Raw genomic sequence first — 19,599 nt, 5'->3', positions numbered from 1 at the left:
ATCTACTAAAGCTAAAGATAGGGATAGCCTCAATCCAACTATTTCATTCCGTCCAAAAACATGTACATGAATAATTATAGCAGTGTTTTCTTGATAACCAGAATCTAGCAACCAAATGTCCATCAACAAAATGCACAAGTCTGGGTATTTTCATACAATGGATTACTATGTAGGAATGCTGCTACATGCAAAAACAAGGATACATTTCACAAATATAAGTAATGAGAAAGACAAGAGACACACAAAAGTATGTACTATAGGATGCTAATTTTACAAGGCAAAACTTATCTATCATGGTAGTTATCAGAAGGGTGCCTATCCCTTGAGATGGTGAATGAAATTAAATAGAAAGAAACACATGGGAGCTACCAAGTGCTTGATTTTGATGGTAGCTAAATGTGTGTTTTCAATGTAAAAATATCAGCAAGCCATACATTTAAGTGGTGTGCACTTTGCTCAGTATCTCAATTTAAAGCATTGGTCCCCTTTTCATTGCCAATTCCACTTGAGAAGCTATCCTCCAGATTTTCTATTAAATGTGCAAAATAATACTGTATAAGCAAATTACTGGAACCCAACAAAATAGAGGACTATGTAAATAAATTATGGTAGGGACATAAAATAATATTCAAAGGTGAAAGAAGGTTGAGGAAGCTCTTTTATACCGATATGAGAAGATTTTAGAAAGATTTAGGAAAGTGATTAAGAACACAAGCTTTTGGCCCAGCCAGCATGGCGCAGTGGTTGAGTGTCAACCTATGAACCAGGAGGTCATGGTTAGATTCCCAGCCAGGGCACATGCATGGGCTGTGAGCTCGATCCCAAGTGTGGGGGCGTGCAGGAGGCAGCCGATCAATGATTCTCTCTCATCATTGATGTTTGTATCTCTTTCTCCCTTTCCCTTCCTCTCTGAAATCAATAAAAATGTTTTTAAAAAAATACAAATTTCTGAAGTTTGAATTAAAATCTCAATTCCAACACTAACTAAATTAGTGAACTGGGGCATGGCACTTAAGTTCTCTACGCCCTGGCTCTTCCATCTGCAGACTGGGGGCAATGATAACCGTACTATACTTCATGAGGCTGTTATCATGACCAAATAAATTAATGCATGTATAAAGACTTCAGAAGAGTGCCTAGTACATAAGTGCTTAATGTGAATTAGCCACTGCCATCACCACCATCTCTGTCATTATCACCACCATCATGTCATTAGATGTCATCATCATAAAATCTCTTTTTCCATGGAAACCATCATCATCATAAAATGTGGTTTCATGAAAAAAAAAAAAAAAGGCAGCACAGTTTAGAACAATGTTTGTAGCTTGGAAGCTTCCTATAAAAATGGAAGAAAATGTATTCATTTTTGTTTCAATATGCCTGAAAACCTATTCAATAATTTTCAAGAAACTAATTGGTGGTTACATATTTTGTGGAGAATGTGATGGGAGAGAGGGGTGGGAGTCAAGGTGTCACTGTACAGTAATGTGCAGACCTAAGTATAACTTTTGATCCATGCGCATGCAGTACCTATTTAAAAATGACATAAACAGAAACAAGACCAGTTCTCATGTTCAATTACAGAGCAAATGAAACCAAACTTTGCTTTTATTCAGCAAGGTTTATATAAACAATATTTAAAAGTAACACTAGAGTTGTAAGAACAAATGAGTGCTCTCTAGTTTCACATATTTCCAGGTGAAGACAATAACAAAGATTATTCAAGGTACAGAGATTTTTATCTTCCCTACCCTTACCAATTAAGGTATTAAGCACTACATAAATGGTTTGACCCTAATCATTACCTACTTGGTATTTAAGTTTTTTTGTTTGTTTGTTTCTTACTGGCCCAGCTCCTAGAATTCTTCCTGACCCAACTGGCTTTCTCTGATCATCTAATTCAAACAGACCCAATTTCTGTTTAAGTTTTTATCTGGCTCCCACAGAGACCTTATGATATAATGGGTTATGGCAGGATGTTTATTGAACTAAACTACAGTATCTATTTGAGGTTTAAAAACAAATATATTCTTTTTGTCTCATTTTTTAGTACAATATTCTTTAAAATCAGATCAGGAGGAGATTTATGGGCTACCTACAAAAACAGAAATTTAGACTTGGTATAGAAAACAATATAAGAAGATATTTTTCAAGAAAAATAGAATTTTTATCTATTAGTCAAATTAGGGTCAGGTAAGGAAAAAAGATATTGAATTCTGATTTTGTTTTTTAATCTTCACCTGAGGATACATTTATTGATTATTTAGAGAGAGAAAGGGGGAGAGGGAGAAAGAAAAAAACAGAGAATCATCGATGTGAGAGAGAAACATCAATCGGTTGCCCCCTCCATATGTGCCCTGACCAGGGATCAAACTCACAACCTAGGTATGTGCCTAGACTGGGAATTGAACTTGCAAACTTTTGTTGTAAAGGAAGATGCGCCAACCAACTAAGCCACCTGGCAAGGACCAACTTCCAATTTTTAAAAGACATTTCTTCTACTTTAGACATTACTTATTTGAGAGTAGGTATAATTTCATTTAATAGCCTTTGATGTTTAATTAGCAGCTCTAAAAATCCCACATACTAATTTTATTATGTATGTTTGTCTACATTTCAAGTTGCAGCCTCTAGGTGGCACAATTATATTTAAGAAAAGCAAAAGAACGCATATTCTTTGAAAATAGAACAAAGTCTTAGCACTATATTTTAGCTTTAAAGAATTGTGTATAGCATTTTTTAAAAGATTAAAGTATGAAAGATAAAAGAATAGCTTATTCCTTCTGGAAAGGGATTATACTAATTTAAATAGTTTAGAAGAACAGCTAGGAAGTTCAAAAAAATAGATGCTTAAAACGGGTATTAGATTAAATAAAAATAAAAGTTTCACATGGTACTGGAGCATGTCATTACCAGTGAAGCTTATAAAATGCCTTTTTGTGTGTGTGTGTGTTTTGTGTCTCATTTATTTCCCCCAACATTTTCTACTTAACTATTATATAAATTTCAGACAACGCTGTATCTCTATTGTTTCTCCTCCAGTGCTTCATAGTTTCTGGTTATTTTATAATCAAAACCTGAATGAGAAAATACTTTCAAACTGAAAGGGAAAATGCTTCATACTTTAATCAATGGTTCATGCTTTAATTTGGAAGATTACTAAAAGTTAATAAATTGTGAACTTACAGAAACCGAACTCACACGTACAGAAATGAAACATCCTCTATTTGTGAGGAGATTCCTAAACTGTCAACACAAACTTTACACCCAAAAGGATAAACGACTTATATAAACACAGCTGAGTCTAAACAGGATAGAAGACCCTGCCTCTGCCCCCTGGGATGAATAACACTCGGTAATGGATGTCAGTGGAAAAGGCAAGCCTTATATACTCGCCAAACAATCTATTTACTCTTCCTGTTTGACAGGTGTGCCAGGTAACAGATACTAATGTGAGGGGCAAAGAGACAAATGAAACAAGAGTTGAGGAACATCTATTCTAATTGGAGCTTGCTTTAAGATCATTTCTAGTGGTAAAGGCTCTTTAATTTTTTTCAAGAAAAGAATAAATCACACAAAGCAAAATGTATCCTATTTCAAGGCTAGTTAAGGCTTTCATAAAATATTGTCTAGATAACAGATTCAGAGCTGGAGACAGAAATAAAACGTGGGCGACCTCACTCCCAGGCTAGCCTGGGGCCGTTCCTGAGAAATGTCTTTCAGCTTCATTAGCCATTCCTTCCACTGCATTCTAAATACATGTATCGATGCTGCAGGATGTTAGGATCTTATAATAAGTGCAATATAAAATAAAAATTAGCATGATTAATTTAACACTCGCTAGCTCGGGGATCAGATTCACATAAAGAACGCGTTCATGAAAAGACCTGTCCCTATACATTAATAACTAGCCACTTTTCCGAAGATGAATAATGATAAATAACATAAAACATTCGCTCGAGTAGCATTAAAATTGAAGACATGATTTGTGTCAATACTGTTGCTTACAGAGACGAAACTGAAATGATTACTATTCCCCTAAATTCAAAAGGAGACCGAAGGGGAAAAAAATCTCTCACTACTCACTTGTTTATCTGTGGGCAAATGAGTCACTTACTGGGTTGAGAGTTGGACTGTATAGACCCCAAGATGTCTCCAGATCTTAAGGTCAAAGTCTACCTAGGTGAACTGATTCACTTACAGAGTTTATTGAAAATTCCTCTATCAAATTCCATCCAAGACGCTGCACTTGGTAGGAACGTGATTTCCCTTTAAAATCAGAATTGCACCAAATGTCACCTGTTACATAAAGGGAGCAATTTATGTTAAAAGTTTTGTGTTTGTTTGTTTTTTAAATCTTCATTTGAGTTTAACTCCGCATAAGGCAAAAAACGAGGAGACTCGGTGTTTATGCACAAAGCGAGCAGCTGCCATACCATTAACACGGCATAGTTGCTCAGGGAGTAGCACTGGATGGTGGTGATATTTTCATCCGAGTAGAGGATATGGCACCCGTCGGACTTCCAGCCTCCTTGTCCGTTCAGCAGGTCGAAATCCCACTGGGCGGCCACGGCATCTGCTCCGTGCGCGATGCGACGCAGAGTCACATTCACGGGGACGCGGTGGCCGTCCACGTTCACACCATCTGGAGGGAAGGGAAATACAAGCATTTCTGAGACAAACTTCACGAACGATTAAATGTCAACCTATACACAAATGGGTACTGTGCGGTATCTTTCTGCGCTGGTGACTCATTAAAACAAGGAGGAACAACAGTAAGCATCTGAAGGAACAGTGAATAACAAACTCGCTTGGCGCAGCCGCTCCGGGAGAGCATATGCCACGTACAAACCTATTTTGGTGAGAATCACGGGGGTAACCACGGTGCGCCGCTTCCCATCATCAGCCAGGTTCGTGGAGTTCCCGGTGGCTGGAAACAGCTTTCCGTTGCGGAAAGCGATGAGCTGGAGCTTACAGAGAGAGTCATCGGTTGGTCTGACTTCTCTCTTTTGCTTTGGTGAGAAAAGGGACGGTGGGAGCTGGATAGAAGCTTCTACAATTGTGTTCTGAAAGAATATGAACAACAACGGCAAAAAAAGGTTGTGGGATTAGCATGTAGAAACCAGCAAGAGTATTTTACGCAGTTTACAAACGTTTTCCAAATAGATGCTGAACACTTTTTTAAATGTATACATAAAAATTTAATAGCTGAAACAATTTATCAGTTCAGTGAAATGTCTGAACACATATCATCACAGAAGCAAAGACTATAAAATAAAGAGAGAAAAAAAAAACCTCTATTTCAAAGTTAAAGAAGTAAACAAGAAATAATTTCAAAACAGAGTGATTTTTCCCAGGATATCATCTACTGTGGAAGTAGATAGCAATAAACAGATCAGGAATCTCTGATCACTATGACAATTTCACGATGACAAAATTTGGTAAATAAGTACAAATGTAGCGTATCACAAATGTGAGTATAATTAATTTGGGTTTATGGGACTTTAAGGTGATTTATGATGAATTCAAACTGTCAAACAGCAAAAGAAAGAAATGGCACAAACATAATAGAAGCTTAGATTCAGCAAATTCTTCTCTTAGACATTTCCCTGAGACTAAGAAACACATAATGTTTAGAAAAACAGAGTAACAAATAGGAACAACAGAAGAAGCTGGCTGGTCACTGCATGTTTTTCAGACTGCTTTATTAGGAATTTTAAACTAATAAATTATTCAGCATTCAATAAAAAATAAATCTATAAACCCAGGAGGCAAATAATAACTATCTCAAACAAAACTCCCTGTTTTAAGAATTTATCACAGTCTTTCCCTTGGCACCAACCAACCTCTCTCTCTCCAATCCAATGTTCATGCTGCCAACAGAATTTCCTCTTACGAAATAAATCTGATCATGTTCTTGGTTCTCGAATGATTACAGCATACTGCCCCCAAAACCTAACGAAATACACCATATCATTTGGATAAAATCTATGTCTGGAATTCAGCGTTCCACACTCCCTATACCACAACCATAATCTGGCCACACTGAATTTCTCTCTCTGTGAGCTCTCCTCCGTTCTGTATGCCCCTGTGAAAAATACTGCCCCGGCCAGTGTCCCTGGCTGAAATGCTCCACTATTCTTCTGTCTGGCAAACTCAAACGTGGCAGATTTGATGTTTCGCAGGATAATTGTGTTGGCAAGGTAAAGGACAGGTCAGGATGAGGAAGGTTGGCAGCCAAGAGAAGGACTTTACAAAGTCCTTTACAAAGGGCTCTTTTTTTTTTTTTTTTTTGATGATTAATTACCTGAGTCCTCAGTCTACTGCTTTTACCCTTAGCTGCTCCCTCTTCTGGACTCCCGCGCCCTCCTGCACAATCTCCAGCATAACTCACATTGGCAGCCTCACAGGTGACTCACTGTCTGGCCTTCCAGCTAGAGCAGGAGGAATTTTAAGTGCAGATAATCTCACTGGCTTTTCCAGACCCCTCTTCAGGTTAATAATAGCTCCTGGCAGTCGTATTTGATAAAAGTAGCCTATTGTTTATGAAATTAATAGAAGTCCGTGACACACGTTTTTGTTTTAAAAAGATTCTACTGTTTAAGGTTTAAAAACAAATACACATTTATTGTAGAAAAAATTAATTTGGAGACATAAAGGAAAATAACTTATAATACCATTGCTCACCGATTACATTTTTGGTGACAATCCTATAATTTTTTTGTACTTATATTTTAAAAAATGGATCCTACTGTAACGGGTTTAATAAAGAGATTCTTTTTAAACTATATTAAAAAAAAGGTTCTACTTAGGCAAGTGAATAATTTTGAGAGTTTGTTTTTGACTGCTGTACTTAGAACAATGTTGGAGCACAGCAGATACCCACAAATATCAGTTGACTGAAAGTATTTTGGGAGTTTGAATATTGACAGTTTGAATCTTATTTTTAAACTGAAGATACCTAGAAAATTTTAGAAATATTTCATCTAGGAAAATGCATAAAAAGGTTTCTGCTATTGTCACAAATATAATCTGGGGGGGGGGACACAAAGTGTATTATAAACTCATTCATTAATCTAATGCAGTTCTATTAAGTGTATACATTTCTTTCAAGTATATAATGAGGCATTCAAAAAAGGGAAAAAACATAGAGGGGGTAAATGGTGATTGGAAAATAAAATGTTTTTAAAGAAAGGAAAAACATCAACAGATTGATTAAAAGGTTTCTTGAAAAAGTGTTATGCATACAAGATATTTATTAAAATTTAAGTATAAAATTCTTGAATACAAAATGATTAGAGCTCTGGCTGGGTAGCTAAGTTGGTTAGAGCATCATCTCAACACTCCAAGGTTGCAAGTTTGATCTCCCTTCAGGGCACATACAAGGATTAACCAATGAATACATAAGTAAGTGGGACAGCCAATAATTTTTTTTCTCTCTCTCTCTTCTTCCCCTCCTCCCCCGCTCTAAAAAAGCAATCAGTCAATAAAAAAATGACTTGAAAATAAAGCATAGTTCTTAGGAAAGTACTACTTAGGATAAATCATTTTTTAAACAAATCATAGAAATATTTTCTAATAGAGAGCTGAAAAATGAAATGACACCTATAATTCCTAGAACTCCAAAAACTTTTTCTTCACAAGTTTAAACTTGTAAAACCAAACAAACAACTATTTTAAAAACCCAAGTGTATAGACAGGTCAGTGAGAAATGAGAGCTTCCTTCAAGACTGATCCATACTTCTGGCTTCTAAAATATCCTGCAGAGTCCAATAAACAATACTACTAAATAATAATTATAAGTTCCTTGTGATGGAGACAGGGTAGCCTAGAGGTGCTAGAAAAGCAAACTTCAGCTATATCAATAAAGTTTAGAGGTTTATATTAAGAATTTAATATCTGTATATTTAATTTTTTTGAAAGAAGTTTTGATCATTTATTACAGAAAGGTTAAAAATCTAGTTTTTTTTTAAAAAAATCACTGAGACACTTATTTAATTTTTTACATTTATCATGATTATACCTTTTGCCAAATGGCCTGAAGTGAAGAATCACAGTTTATAATTTCATTTAAACATATATTAATTTTTGAAAGTATGGATCACAGCAATGGAAATAGATATAAACACATGAATTACAGCTAATAAATGAGGAACATCGCTGTTAGGATCCTTTGGGAAGTACATGTTTTCGGTATCTGATGTTTATTATTAGAAGCTCCTATGCCACCCCAGGGGGAACGAACACAGGGCCTGAAACAAGAAGCCAGGACTCGGGCCCCAGCCTCACCATGCAGCAGCTGCCCAACACTGCCCAGTTCTGTTGTCCTCTCTGGGACGCATCTCCAAACACAGCTAGGGATCTTTCTAACAAACACATGTGAGGGCCACATGGGATCACGGCCATGACAAAAACAGAAGGCTAAGGAACTGTGAGTGGGTGTTATTTTTACTATGATTATTTTTAAAATACATTAGTGTTGATTTCAGAGAGGAAGGGAGAGGGATAGAAACATCAATAGAGGCATGTGTAGATTGGGAATCGAACCGTAACCTCCTGGTTCATAGGTGGGCACTCAACCACTGAGCCACATGAGATGGGCGGTATTTTTATTATTATTAATGTGCAGCGTGGCGAGTGGTTATCTGGTGGCAGAGGAGAGACCGAAGAGGGAGGAGCAGACTTCCCACAACAATCTAGAAGCTCATCATGTTTTCACTTTTACAATTCTGGTATTAATTTCAATACTAAAAATGGACTAAGTATGAACACACATGAAATCAATGTTATCATGGAGCTTTTACAATGGCTTTATTTGCTAAATTGCTAAATTCATATATATTTATCTACTTACAATGACATTAGGTGAGAAGAAAATGTTAAGTATGCTAAGTGATGTTAACTCAAATACTTCTAGACTTTAACATCATTCCTTACAGAACAATCTGGAGTCCCACCACCATCCTCTCTAATAAAAGGGTAATATGCAAATTAACCATCACTCCGCTACACAAGCCACGCCCACCAGCCAAGCCACATCCACCAGCCAATCAGGGCGAGTTTGCAAATTAACCCCAGCCAAGATGGCTACCATTGGGTTTCCCCGGCAACAGAAGAAGCCAAGCTTTCTACACACTCTGGCGGGCCCAGGCCTCCACTCAAGGACACAAAGTTTCAATTATAGAAGGTAAAAAAAAAATCCAAATGGCAGCCACGGATCCAGCAGGAGGCTTGGCTCCGCTCCAGGCTACAAAGTTTCAATTGTAGAAGGTAAATAAATTCCAGATACCAGGGCCTCCGCTTGGGTCGCCAGGGGCTTGGCTGGCCTGCAAACCACCACAGGCCCCTCGCCCAGGCCGATGCCCAAAGGGAACCCCACCCTGATCCAGGACACCCTTCAGGGCAAACCAGCTGGCCCCCACCCGTGCACCAGGCCTCTATCCTCCTATCTAATAAAAGAGTAATATGCAGAATGACCATCAATCCAACACACAAGATGGCTGCCCCCATGTGGTCAAAGATCCTGCCCCCATGTGGACACAAGATGGCCACCACAAGATGGCCAGTAGGGGAGGGCAGTTGGGAGGCACCAGGCCTGCAAGGGAGGGCAGTTGGAGGCAATCAACTCTGCAGGGGATGGCAGTTAGGGGTGACCAGGCCAGCAGAGGAGGGAAGTTGGGGGCAAACAGGCTGGCAGGGGAGTAGTTAGACATCAATCAGGCTGGCATGGGAGTGGTTAGGGAGTGATCAGGCTGGCAGGCAGAAGTGGTTAGGGGCAATCAGGAAGGCAGGCAGGAGAGCAGTTGGGAGCCAGCAGTCCTGGATTGTGAGAGGGATGTCCAGCTGCCCGTTTAGGCCCGATCCTAAACGGGCAGCTGGACATCCCTCGAGGGGTCCCAGATTGGAGAGGGTGCAGGCTGGGCTGAGAGACAGCCCCCCTTCCGTGCACGAATTTCGTGCGCCAGGCCTCTAGTGTAATTGATAAATTTCTCTGAAATCCTAATTTGTTTAAGTCTATGGAAGTCTAACATTAAAATCAGAAAGAGTCAAAGAGCCACCTGATTTAAAAGAATAAAAACTAATTTCTCGCCGGGACCGGTTTGGCTCAGTGGATAGAGCGTCGGCCTGCGGACTCAAGGGTCCCAGGTTCGATTCCGGTCAAGGGCATGTACCTTGGTTGCGGGCACATCCCCAGTAGGGGGTGTGCAGGAGGCAGCTGATCGATGTTTCTCTCTCATCGATGTTTCTAACTCTCTATCCCTTTCTCTTCCTCTCTGTAAAAAAAAAACAAAACAAAAAAAAACTAATTTCTCCACGTTTTCTTAACCCTCAACCACACTGGATTTTAAACAGATAGATATGATGACGCATCCTAATTGTTTTCTTGTGTCTACTTAGTGTTGAACTGCATACCACCTTTTGATTATTTCACCGCTAAAGATGAACAGGGATTATGTTTGCCTTTAGAATTAATTTTTTAAACTGACTTTCTTTGCTAATTAAGTATGGCTGTTAATTTTTATTCAACATTTACTGAAGGTTTCATTGCTCTGTGCTTGGCACTCGAGATACACAATAAAATAAGCCAAGGTTCCAGCCCTCAAATAGCCATCATTTAACGAGAGGGACCAAAATTATAATAAAGCAATAATAAGAGCTAACATTTATTAGGGAGCTTACTCTGTGCCAGGCACTGTTGTAAATGTCTACCCATTTACCTCATTTAATCCTCTTAATAATCCTTTGAGTTCCGTACCATTTCATGATTCCTGTGTAACACATGAGGAAGTGACATCAGAGAGGTTAAGTACTTGCCCCAGTTTGCACAGCCATTAACTGGGGGAGCAGAATGTGAATCCAGAAAGCCCACATTCTTAGTCCCCATATGCTATGGCCTCTCTCCGCCCTATAACTCGGCTACCATCACATCGGCTTCTAATTATTCTGAGGATGAACAAGGCACCATGAGACTGGCAGGCAGTAATTAATTCTGAGGAAGAAAGGATGGTGCCATGTGCAGGGAGGCTTACTGGGAGAGGAGCAGGGGTGGCGCTGAGGGCACAAAAAAGGGCAGAAATGAAGGGAGGAAGCAAAATATATATATACTAGAGGCCCGGTGCACAAAATTCGTGCACGGGGGTCCCTCAGCCCAACCTGCACCCTCTACAATCCAGGAGCTCTCAGGGGATGTCCTACTGATGGCTTAGGCCCACTCCCCATGGTTCTCTGCTCTCTGCAGGGACTGGGGGTTTCCCTGCAGCCATGGAGATGAAGCCCCCATGCTGTGCTGTCCGCTCTCTGCCTGCTGCTGCCATGCACCATGCAAAGGAAGCCCCAATGCCCTGCAGTGTGCTCTGTCTGCCAGGCCTGGGGGCTTCGCCGACAGGGACACACTAAGGAAGCCCCCAAGCCCTGCTGTCTGGGCTTTGTCTGCAGGGCCTGGGGCTTCCCCACTGCCATGCTGAGGAAGCCGCCATGCCCTGCTCTCCGGGCTCTGTTTGTTGGTCGGACAGGCCAGACACTCCAGCAGTGGGGCTGAGGTGACTGGGCGCCGCCATCTTATGGCTATGGGGGCCGCCGTTTTTGTCGCGGAGGTATGGTTAATTTGCATATTACTCTACTATTAGATAGGATAACTGCTCTGGAAAAGTAAAAGGACCTCAGTTGGGCTAAAGCCCCAGATGTCTGAGATGAGGGAAATAGGTGATACATAGATAGAAACTGATTTCTACATTACAGTCAAGAAAGGTTTGAAGAACCAATTCTTTCAAAACACTTGTAGAAAGCAATCAAGGACGGCCCCTACATTGCTAAGGACTGCGTTTTTATGGATGTAACTTCCTATGCTAGCATATTTGCTCACTGTAGAGCAATATAATCAATTATTGGATGTTCGAGTTATCTACTGCTATATGCAAAGCATTCAGGAGAAGAAAAAAAGCACAGGCACAATGAATATAAATTGTCCTGGTATAAAGTTTCTGAATTTAGCAAACTAAATGCCAAGTTTTCTGTTAAAGTGCTAAAACATTTTGAGCTGCCGGCATTAAACTGGTTTTGTGTCACAAAGCATACATTCCTCTTTTACTCAGTTTGAATCATGTCCATGTATGAAGCTTGGATAATAGTGGAATGTGTTCTTGGTTTCTGGACACAAAATGATCATAAAAGGGTAGAACAGTGTGGAATTGACACAACTGAATGTTCACTTGAAGCTTTCTACTTTAGCAAGTAGAAACTCTTCTTACCCAGAGGGGTAGATGGTGTAATTGAATCAATATATAGGGTTTCGCCATTTTTTAACCCCTTTCTAGCAACTATGATCCCCTCAGATGGAAAGACTCCTCAATTGTAAGTGCTCCTCAAGGACACACACCTTTCTCTCATGGGCTTCTGTGCGATGCTGTTCCTATTCCTTTTGTGGTTTTTCTTACCAATAAAAAATGCAATAAGCCAAGGAGCAGGCCTGCAGCAGTATTGCTGGGTACATCACGCATGCTCACAGAGCCCAGAAGAACACATGCATCATGACAACTTCCCTCTGAGTATACAGCACCAAGTAAACAGATGATCATCAGCTATCCTGACCTAGTTGAGAATGTCTCAGGTGGTGGCGGAATTGGGCTGTTTCTGACTTTACCAAACTGGCTTGCCCTGTGGAGGTCACCAGGGTAAGGTATGACAAAATACATGAACTCTTCATTCTTTCATTCGTTCACTCACCCATTCAATATTTATTGAGTGGCTACAATGCATCAACACCTCACACCTATGTGATCAATTACTATGCAGCCATCTAAGTGACTGCAATACTGTCTGTGACCTACACTTCAGAAACAAGCCCAAGAAAGTACTTAGTAATCAACATCTACAGAGAACACAGTCACACATGGCCACACCAAGCTAAACAAAAAAAAATGTGGTCCCATTAGGGACCTCCACTATTTGCTTCAATGTAGTTTAATGAAACACATCTAAACCCCAAATTAAAAAGAAATAAAATCAATAAAAATGCTTTTGATTTTTCCTGCTGCAAAAAACCACACATTTTCTCAAGACATATCACGTTGGACTTCTTTGCCAAAAATCTTGATATACAGGTTGCCTGATTAACTGCCTTGTCTCATGGCTGATTTCCCATTAGGTCCAGTGGGCCCAAAGCCAAAAGCACATGATACTTTCATGTCTTTAAAATCAGGAGCTTATATAAAAAAGAAACGTAAGGTCAAAGAAAATGTTTTAATATGTAATATTAATATATTCATCTTTCTACCACTGCAGTCATTAAAAGATTCAACTTTGATATTTTTGTGTGGAGCCAGGAGTCCAAGGGGCGAAAATGCCTGGGCTCTAGGAAGTTATCACATATCCATTCCTGGTCAGAATTTATTTTACAACAACAGCAAAAATTATACCAATACTCCCTCCCCCCAAATAACGTCTAATAAGGTTATTCTGCAATGCAAACCATTCTGAGTATCTAACGGGAAAGGGTCTGAAATGCTTAGAGGTGATAACGCACCTTCAGTGCCAGACTGGAAAATGTATTGGAAACGTTGCACTTGAAGCTCAGCTGCTTATCCAGGCCTCCGTCGGGGTCCCGCCTCCCATAGTCGGAAAGGCCTGTGCGGTCCGAAGCTGCCACTTTCTGGAACACGGTGCATGTCATTCCAGTGAAGCCAGTCGCCTTGATGACATAAGCTTCCAGAGCAATATTGGGTGAATACTTCAAAAGTCAACCAAACAGCAGTTATAAGAGATTTATAATGTGGAAAAAAAAGCACGTGCAAAGAAATTTCAAATGCAAAACTCTTGTAAATTCAAAGAGAACACTCAGATTCTTAGTGAACAAAGATACTGTGCAGCCAGGTGCAAAAGTGGACAGGATACGTGCCATAAAAGATGCTGGAAACAAAAGCCCAAAAATAGAAAGATACCGATGAAGAGGAAAAGAATAAGGCTTAAGTGGGGAGGATCAGACATAAATCCAAAGTCAATTAAAAATAATTTATTTTAAGAGCGCTTTGCAGAAAACAGTAGGCTGAAAAGGAAATGTCTTATAAAATCTAGAGATATGGGTCGGGCCCTGTTAATGATCGCAGTACAGGAAGAGCAATAGGGGTTTAGGAGATACACTTAAAAGTCACCTTGTTCAGCACTTCATGCCATAGTCATCATTTTTGCTTTTACAGGGTGATCTAGTTAATTCTTTGCATTAAGTTGCACAGATAAAAATTTTACACAGGCTCACTCCAAAGGTGCTGCTGCCATTATACTGTATACAGAGGCACCCTAAGATTCCAACAAACTACTAGAACTGAGAAGTAAATTCAGTAAAGTAACAGGATACAAAATAAATATCCAGAAATCAGTTAAAATTATATACAACAATGCTGAACTATCAGAAAGGGAAACTAAGAAAACAATCCCATTTATCACTAAATTAAAAAAACAAAAAACCTGGGAATAAATTTAACCAAGAATGTAAAATACGGACATGTAGTCAGAAAATTATAAGACACTGGAGAAAGAAACTGAAGAAGATACAAATAAGTGGAAGCATATACTGTGTTCATAGATAGGAAGAATTAGGATCATTAAAATGCCCATACTACCCAAAGCAATCTATAGATTCAATGCAATTCCTATTCACAGAACTATAACAAATATTCCAAAATTTAATATGGAACCACAAAAGATACAGAATAGCCACAGCAATCTTGAGAAAGAAGAACAAAGTTAGAGGAATCACACTATCTGATATCAAACTATACTACAAGGACATAGTAATCAAAACAGCATGGTACTGACATAAAAACAGACATATAGATTAATGGAACAGAACAGAGTACAGAAATAAACCCATACTTCATGCTCAGTGATATATGAAAAAGGAGTCAAGAACATACAATGGTGTAAAAATAGTCTACTCAATAAATTGTGTTTGGAAATTGGATAGATACATGCAAAAAAAATGAAATTAGACCATCTTATTTAACCATAAAAATGAATAAACTCAAAATGGATTAAATGTTAGACTCAAAACCATAAAAATCCTAAAAGAAAATATAGGCAGTAAAATCTCAAACACTCCTTTGTAGCAGTATTTTTCTGATATATCTCTTCAGGCAAGGGAAACAAACAAACAAAATAAACAAACAGGACTACATCAAACTAAAAAGTTCTTGCACAACAAAGGAAACCATCAACAAAATAAAAAGACAACCCATTGTAAGGGAGAACATTTTTGACGATATATCTGACAATTGGTTAAACCCAAAATTTATAAAGAACTTCTAAACCTCAACACCAAAAAACTAAAGAATCCAATTTAAAAACGGGCAAAGGACCTGAACAGACATTTCTCTAACGAGGACATACAGATGGCCAATAGACACACAAAAAGATGCTCAATGTCACTAATTATCAGAGAAATGCAAATTAAAATCACAATGAGATATCACCTTACACTTGTCAGAATGGCTACCATCAATGAATCAACAAACAGGTGTTGGCAAGGATGTGCAGAAAAGGGAACCCTAATGCATTGTTGGTGGGAATGCAGATTGGAGCAGCCACTGTGGAAAGCGGTATGGAGTTACCTCAAACAATTAAAAATACAACTATGTCATGATCCAGCAATTCCACTTCTGGGAATATACCTGAAGAAACCCAAAACATTAATTTCAAAGAATATATGTACCCCTATGTTCATTACAGCATTATTTACAATAGCCAAGATTTGGAAGCAGATCAAGTATCTATCAGTAATGAGTAGATAAAAAAAAAAAGCTGTGGTACATTTACACAATGGAATACTACCCAGCTGTAAAAAGGAGGAGAATCTTACTTTTTACAACAGCATGGATGGACCTGGAGGGTATTATGCTAAGTGAAATAAACCAGTCAAAGAAACACAAGTACCACATGATTTCACTTCTATACGGAATCTAATGAAAAAATAAACTAACAAACAAAACAAAAACAGACTCACTGATACTGAGAACAGACTGACAGCTGACAAAGGGGAGAGGATTTGGGGGTTGGGTGAAAAAGCTATGGGATTTAGCAAACAAACAAACAAAACCTCACAGGCAGTCAACAGTATGGTGATTAGCAGAGGGAAAGGAGGATGGGGGAGATAGAAGAAGGTAAAGGGGGGATACAAGGTGATGGAAGGAGACTTGACTCGGGGTGGTGAACACACAATACAATATACAGAAAGCGGTTCAGAGTTACCTAAAAAAATTTAAAAAATTTCATTAACCAGTGCCACTCCAATAAATTCAATTAAAAAATAAAAGCAAAAAAAAATAAAGAAAAAATAAACAATTTTAAGAACTTCACAAGTGAGACTGAACTCAGGGGTCTGCCAAATGCAGGCCATGTGGATACTACAGCCGCCACCCCCCTTCTGGAGGCCTGCCAGCATCGCTCCCATCTCAGAACCACGCAGAGAGGGCACGAGAAGTGACCTGTCTTCCACACCCAGGAAGGTGACAGAACTGACCGTAGAGTCAGAGGACAACACAGGGTCTCTTTCACTCTTAGGGATGGTTAAGTGCATGCCTACTCCATAGGCAAGGCACCATTCTAAGTACCACATGTGGACAAAGTCCCCTTATAAGAAATTTTCTGTAAAGCATAGGACTTTTCAGAATGGAATTCTAGAATCACGTTGCGCTTACTGTTGAATACACGTGAGCTCCGTTGGCCAGTCGGTACGTGGCGATCCGCTGCAGGCACTGCACGATCCTGCTGCAGGCTTTCGCCTCCCTCTGTGCCAGCCACAGCACTCGCTCATCGGCCAGCATGATGTTGCTTGCAATGTCGACCATCACATCGCCTAACTGGCAGGCAAGCGGGAGAGAAAAGAAACCTCTTAACAAGCTGTTTTACATCATCCAAATCCACCTGAGAAACCAAGAGGGGTCTGTAGTCTAAATTTCCCAGTGACAAGCCAACAGGCTCTGTCCTTGTTTCCCATCACTACCTCTCCAGCTAAGAATAGCACATTCGATTATGACCGCTGGTGATAGGTAAGTCAAAACAGGGTAACGACGTGACCACCAAACCCCTGGTGAAAAGATTGACATGTGGCATTCAAATTGAGCGGGGGCAGGGGGGTGGGGGCAGACAAATTAATCAAGAGGAAGGAAAAGACATCACATGATCCACAAATAAAAAGATGTGAAGTCTTTTTCTGGGAAACCACTTAGAAACATGTTTTTTTTGTGTGTGTGTGAGTGTTAGCTTAGTATTATCATGAAGAAACATCCACTGCCTAGCTTTTTAGTTTCCGGTCACGTTCAAAACCCTAGTCATGTCCAACCACAGGAAGTTCCCGCCTACACCGGGTCATGGAGTGTGTCCTCGCACACGTAGCTTCCTCTACCTCGAATGAACTCATCCTTCCCTTTCCCAATTCCATGAAATAAACGGATCCGAAGACAGTGCTCACTTTTGCATTACTTGCTTTATTGAGTTATGAACGGAGCTAGTGGATTCTTTTTATTCACTCGGTTCATAACTTACAGATGTCAGCATCTGTCAGGCAATGCCAGTGAAATGTCCACTGACTACAGCTGACTTGCATGCCCCATGTCAGAGAATGCATTGGACGTGCAGGGCTAATGAGACACACCGGTGTCCAGGGGGGGCTGGTATTGAGCAAACTATTCCTGAGAGGGAGATCTATGGCAGAAAGAACAACAAAAGCACTCCCGGGGGTGGAATCCGAGGAGTCAGAAGCCGGCTGGCTCTCTAATCAAGACGTAAGCATCAAAGGTGTGAGGTCCCGAAGCCGAGCCAGAGAGCCGAGGCTGCTTGCGGATGTCTTTTGATCATCGCAGAGGATCCCGGGGGAGCCTTCCAACCCCTTCTGCACCCACCACTCTTCCCAGGATGCATCATTATGAGGGCTGAGGTGGGTTTGGGACAAATTCAGTCTATCCCACCCAGAGTCCACTTCACAAAGACAGGCCTGCGAAAATGCACCAGACACCAAACCCGGGAACAAGGGATACAATAACTAGAGTAAGTAGAGGAGTGAAGACCAGGACTTCAAATCCTGACCCCTAGCTGCGCTGGCCAGTTAACCTCCAGTTACCTTCCTTTATGTGTATAAGGGGGACAATAACACTCCTGTCTGTTCTGAATGTTGTGAAGATGAAGTTACGATAATACACAGAAGGCTCCCAAGACCATGACCGGCACACGGCAAACACTCAGAAAGTGTGAGCTCTCCTTGGAATTGTACCGCTCCTGTTTCTAACACTTGGATCCCAATACAGGCTCCCTTTGAAGATGGCAGGCTCTGGAAGAAGTGCTAGGAAGAGCGCATTTTTAAGTCTGCCCATATGCAAACGGGACCCATGTGTTCAACAAAACTGCCTCTTCCTCCTCATCCTGGACCCATGCAATTAATAAAACACTTCACTGGCCTCGCACTGCCCTGCACAGAGTGTATCACAGTCTGTCCTTATTTTACTTTCAATGTAAACGCCCCAAGGGCAGGGGCAACTCAATGTCCTACTTATATTTATAGCCTTATTCACGAGGAGTCTAACTCCTGGTATAAAAGCCAATAGCAATACAATATTCATTTGCCTACTGACTAAATATTTACCAAGGACCAAGGTGAGGCGGACACTGTCCTGAGCAATGGAGATAGAGCAGTGAAAGCAACACACTTATAATCTAGTGAAGAAAATATGAAATAAGTACATTTTTTAAAAGTGCTCTAGGCCCTAGCCAGTTTTGCTCAGTGGTTAGAGTCTCAACCCTCTGATTGAGGGGTTGCAGGTTTCATTCCAGTCAAGGGTATGTGCCTTGCACGCAGGCTCAATCCCTGGTCCCCTGTCGGGGTGTGTGTAGGAGTCAATCAATCGATGTGTCTCTCTCACATCGATGTTTCTCTCTCTGTCTCTCACTCTCCCTTCCACTCTCTCTAAAAATCAATGGGAAAAATATCCTCTGGTGAGGATTAACAACAACAAAAAAAGTGCTTTAGATTACAGCTGCAATGAAGGAAATAAGCAGAGTAATATAAGATGAAGAGTAATGGAATTTAATTCAAACACCCTGTTTTAATGGACTCACCCATTCTCAAAGGGCATTTTCCCCAAACCCAAGCAATTAACAGCATCAACTGACAGAGAATGAGGAAGAGCCGATACTGAGGCTTTGCAGAATCCTGAGCCTGTTTGCACAATTTATGGACCACTAGCCTCCCCAGCACTGATTCCTACTAAACAGGTGGGGGGTGAATTTCATTCTAGCAGAAGCCCTGATTTCTGAAGATATGAAGGGTAGTGACTCCCATATGTCAATTACTGAATATGCAGATCAGCTGTTTATACAGCAATTATAATAATTCCCATTCAGAGTAGCTGGAATAATTTGGCTAAGTTTTTGTCTATTATTTTTACCTGCTGTTATTTTAAAATTTCATACAAAAATAAATAGGGTAAAAGAGATGATATGGCAAAAAAGGCTCTCTGGCTCTCAGAAAAGAAATCCCTACTGGCTGCAACAACTTAAAAAGAAAAACACACAGGAAAATACTGGTTCTACTCTAAGGAAGTGTTAACGGATTCT

The 19,599-nt window shown here is 40.1% G+C and overlaps 1 protein-coding gene across 1 annotated transcript in view; it reads right to left on the bottom strand.

The window, feature by feature from the left end:
* The window catches only part of ADGRA3 (adhesion G protein-coupled receptor A3), a 115,010-nt gene that overhangs the window by 25,198 nt on the left and 70,213 nt on the right, over positions 1-19,599 (bottom strand). Inside the window, exons 11-14 of the mRNA XM_008140346.3 lie at positions 16,689-16,850; positions 13,523-13,726; positions 4,853-5,066; positions 4,437-4,645 (exon numbers count right to left, since the gene is read on the bottom strand). Coding sequence (XP_008138568.3) covers positions 4,437-4,645; positions 4,853-5,066; positions 13,523-13,726; positions 16,689-16,850 — 789 coding nt within the window. The remainder of the gene's footprint in view (positions 1-4,436; positions 4,646-4,852; positions 5,067-13,522; positions 13,727-16,688; positions 16,851-19,599) is intronic.

Source organism: Eptesicus fuscus, chromosome 2 (assembly GCF_027574615.1).
Source record: "Eptesicus fuscus isolate TK198812 chromosome 2, DD_ASM_mEF_20220401, whole genome shotgun sequence".
NCBI classification, from domain to species: Eukaryota; Metazoa; Chordata; class Mammalia; order Chiroptera; family Vespertilionidae; genus Eptesicus; species Eptesicus fuscus.
This window is presented reverse-complemented; position numbering and strand designations above follow the sequence as displayed.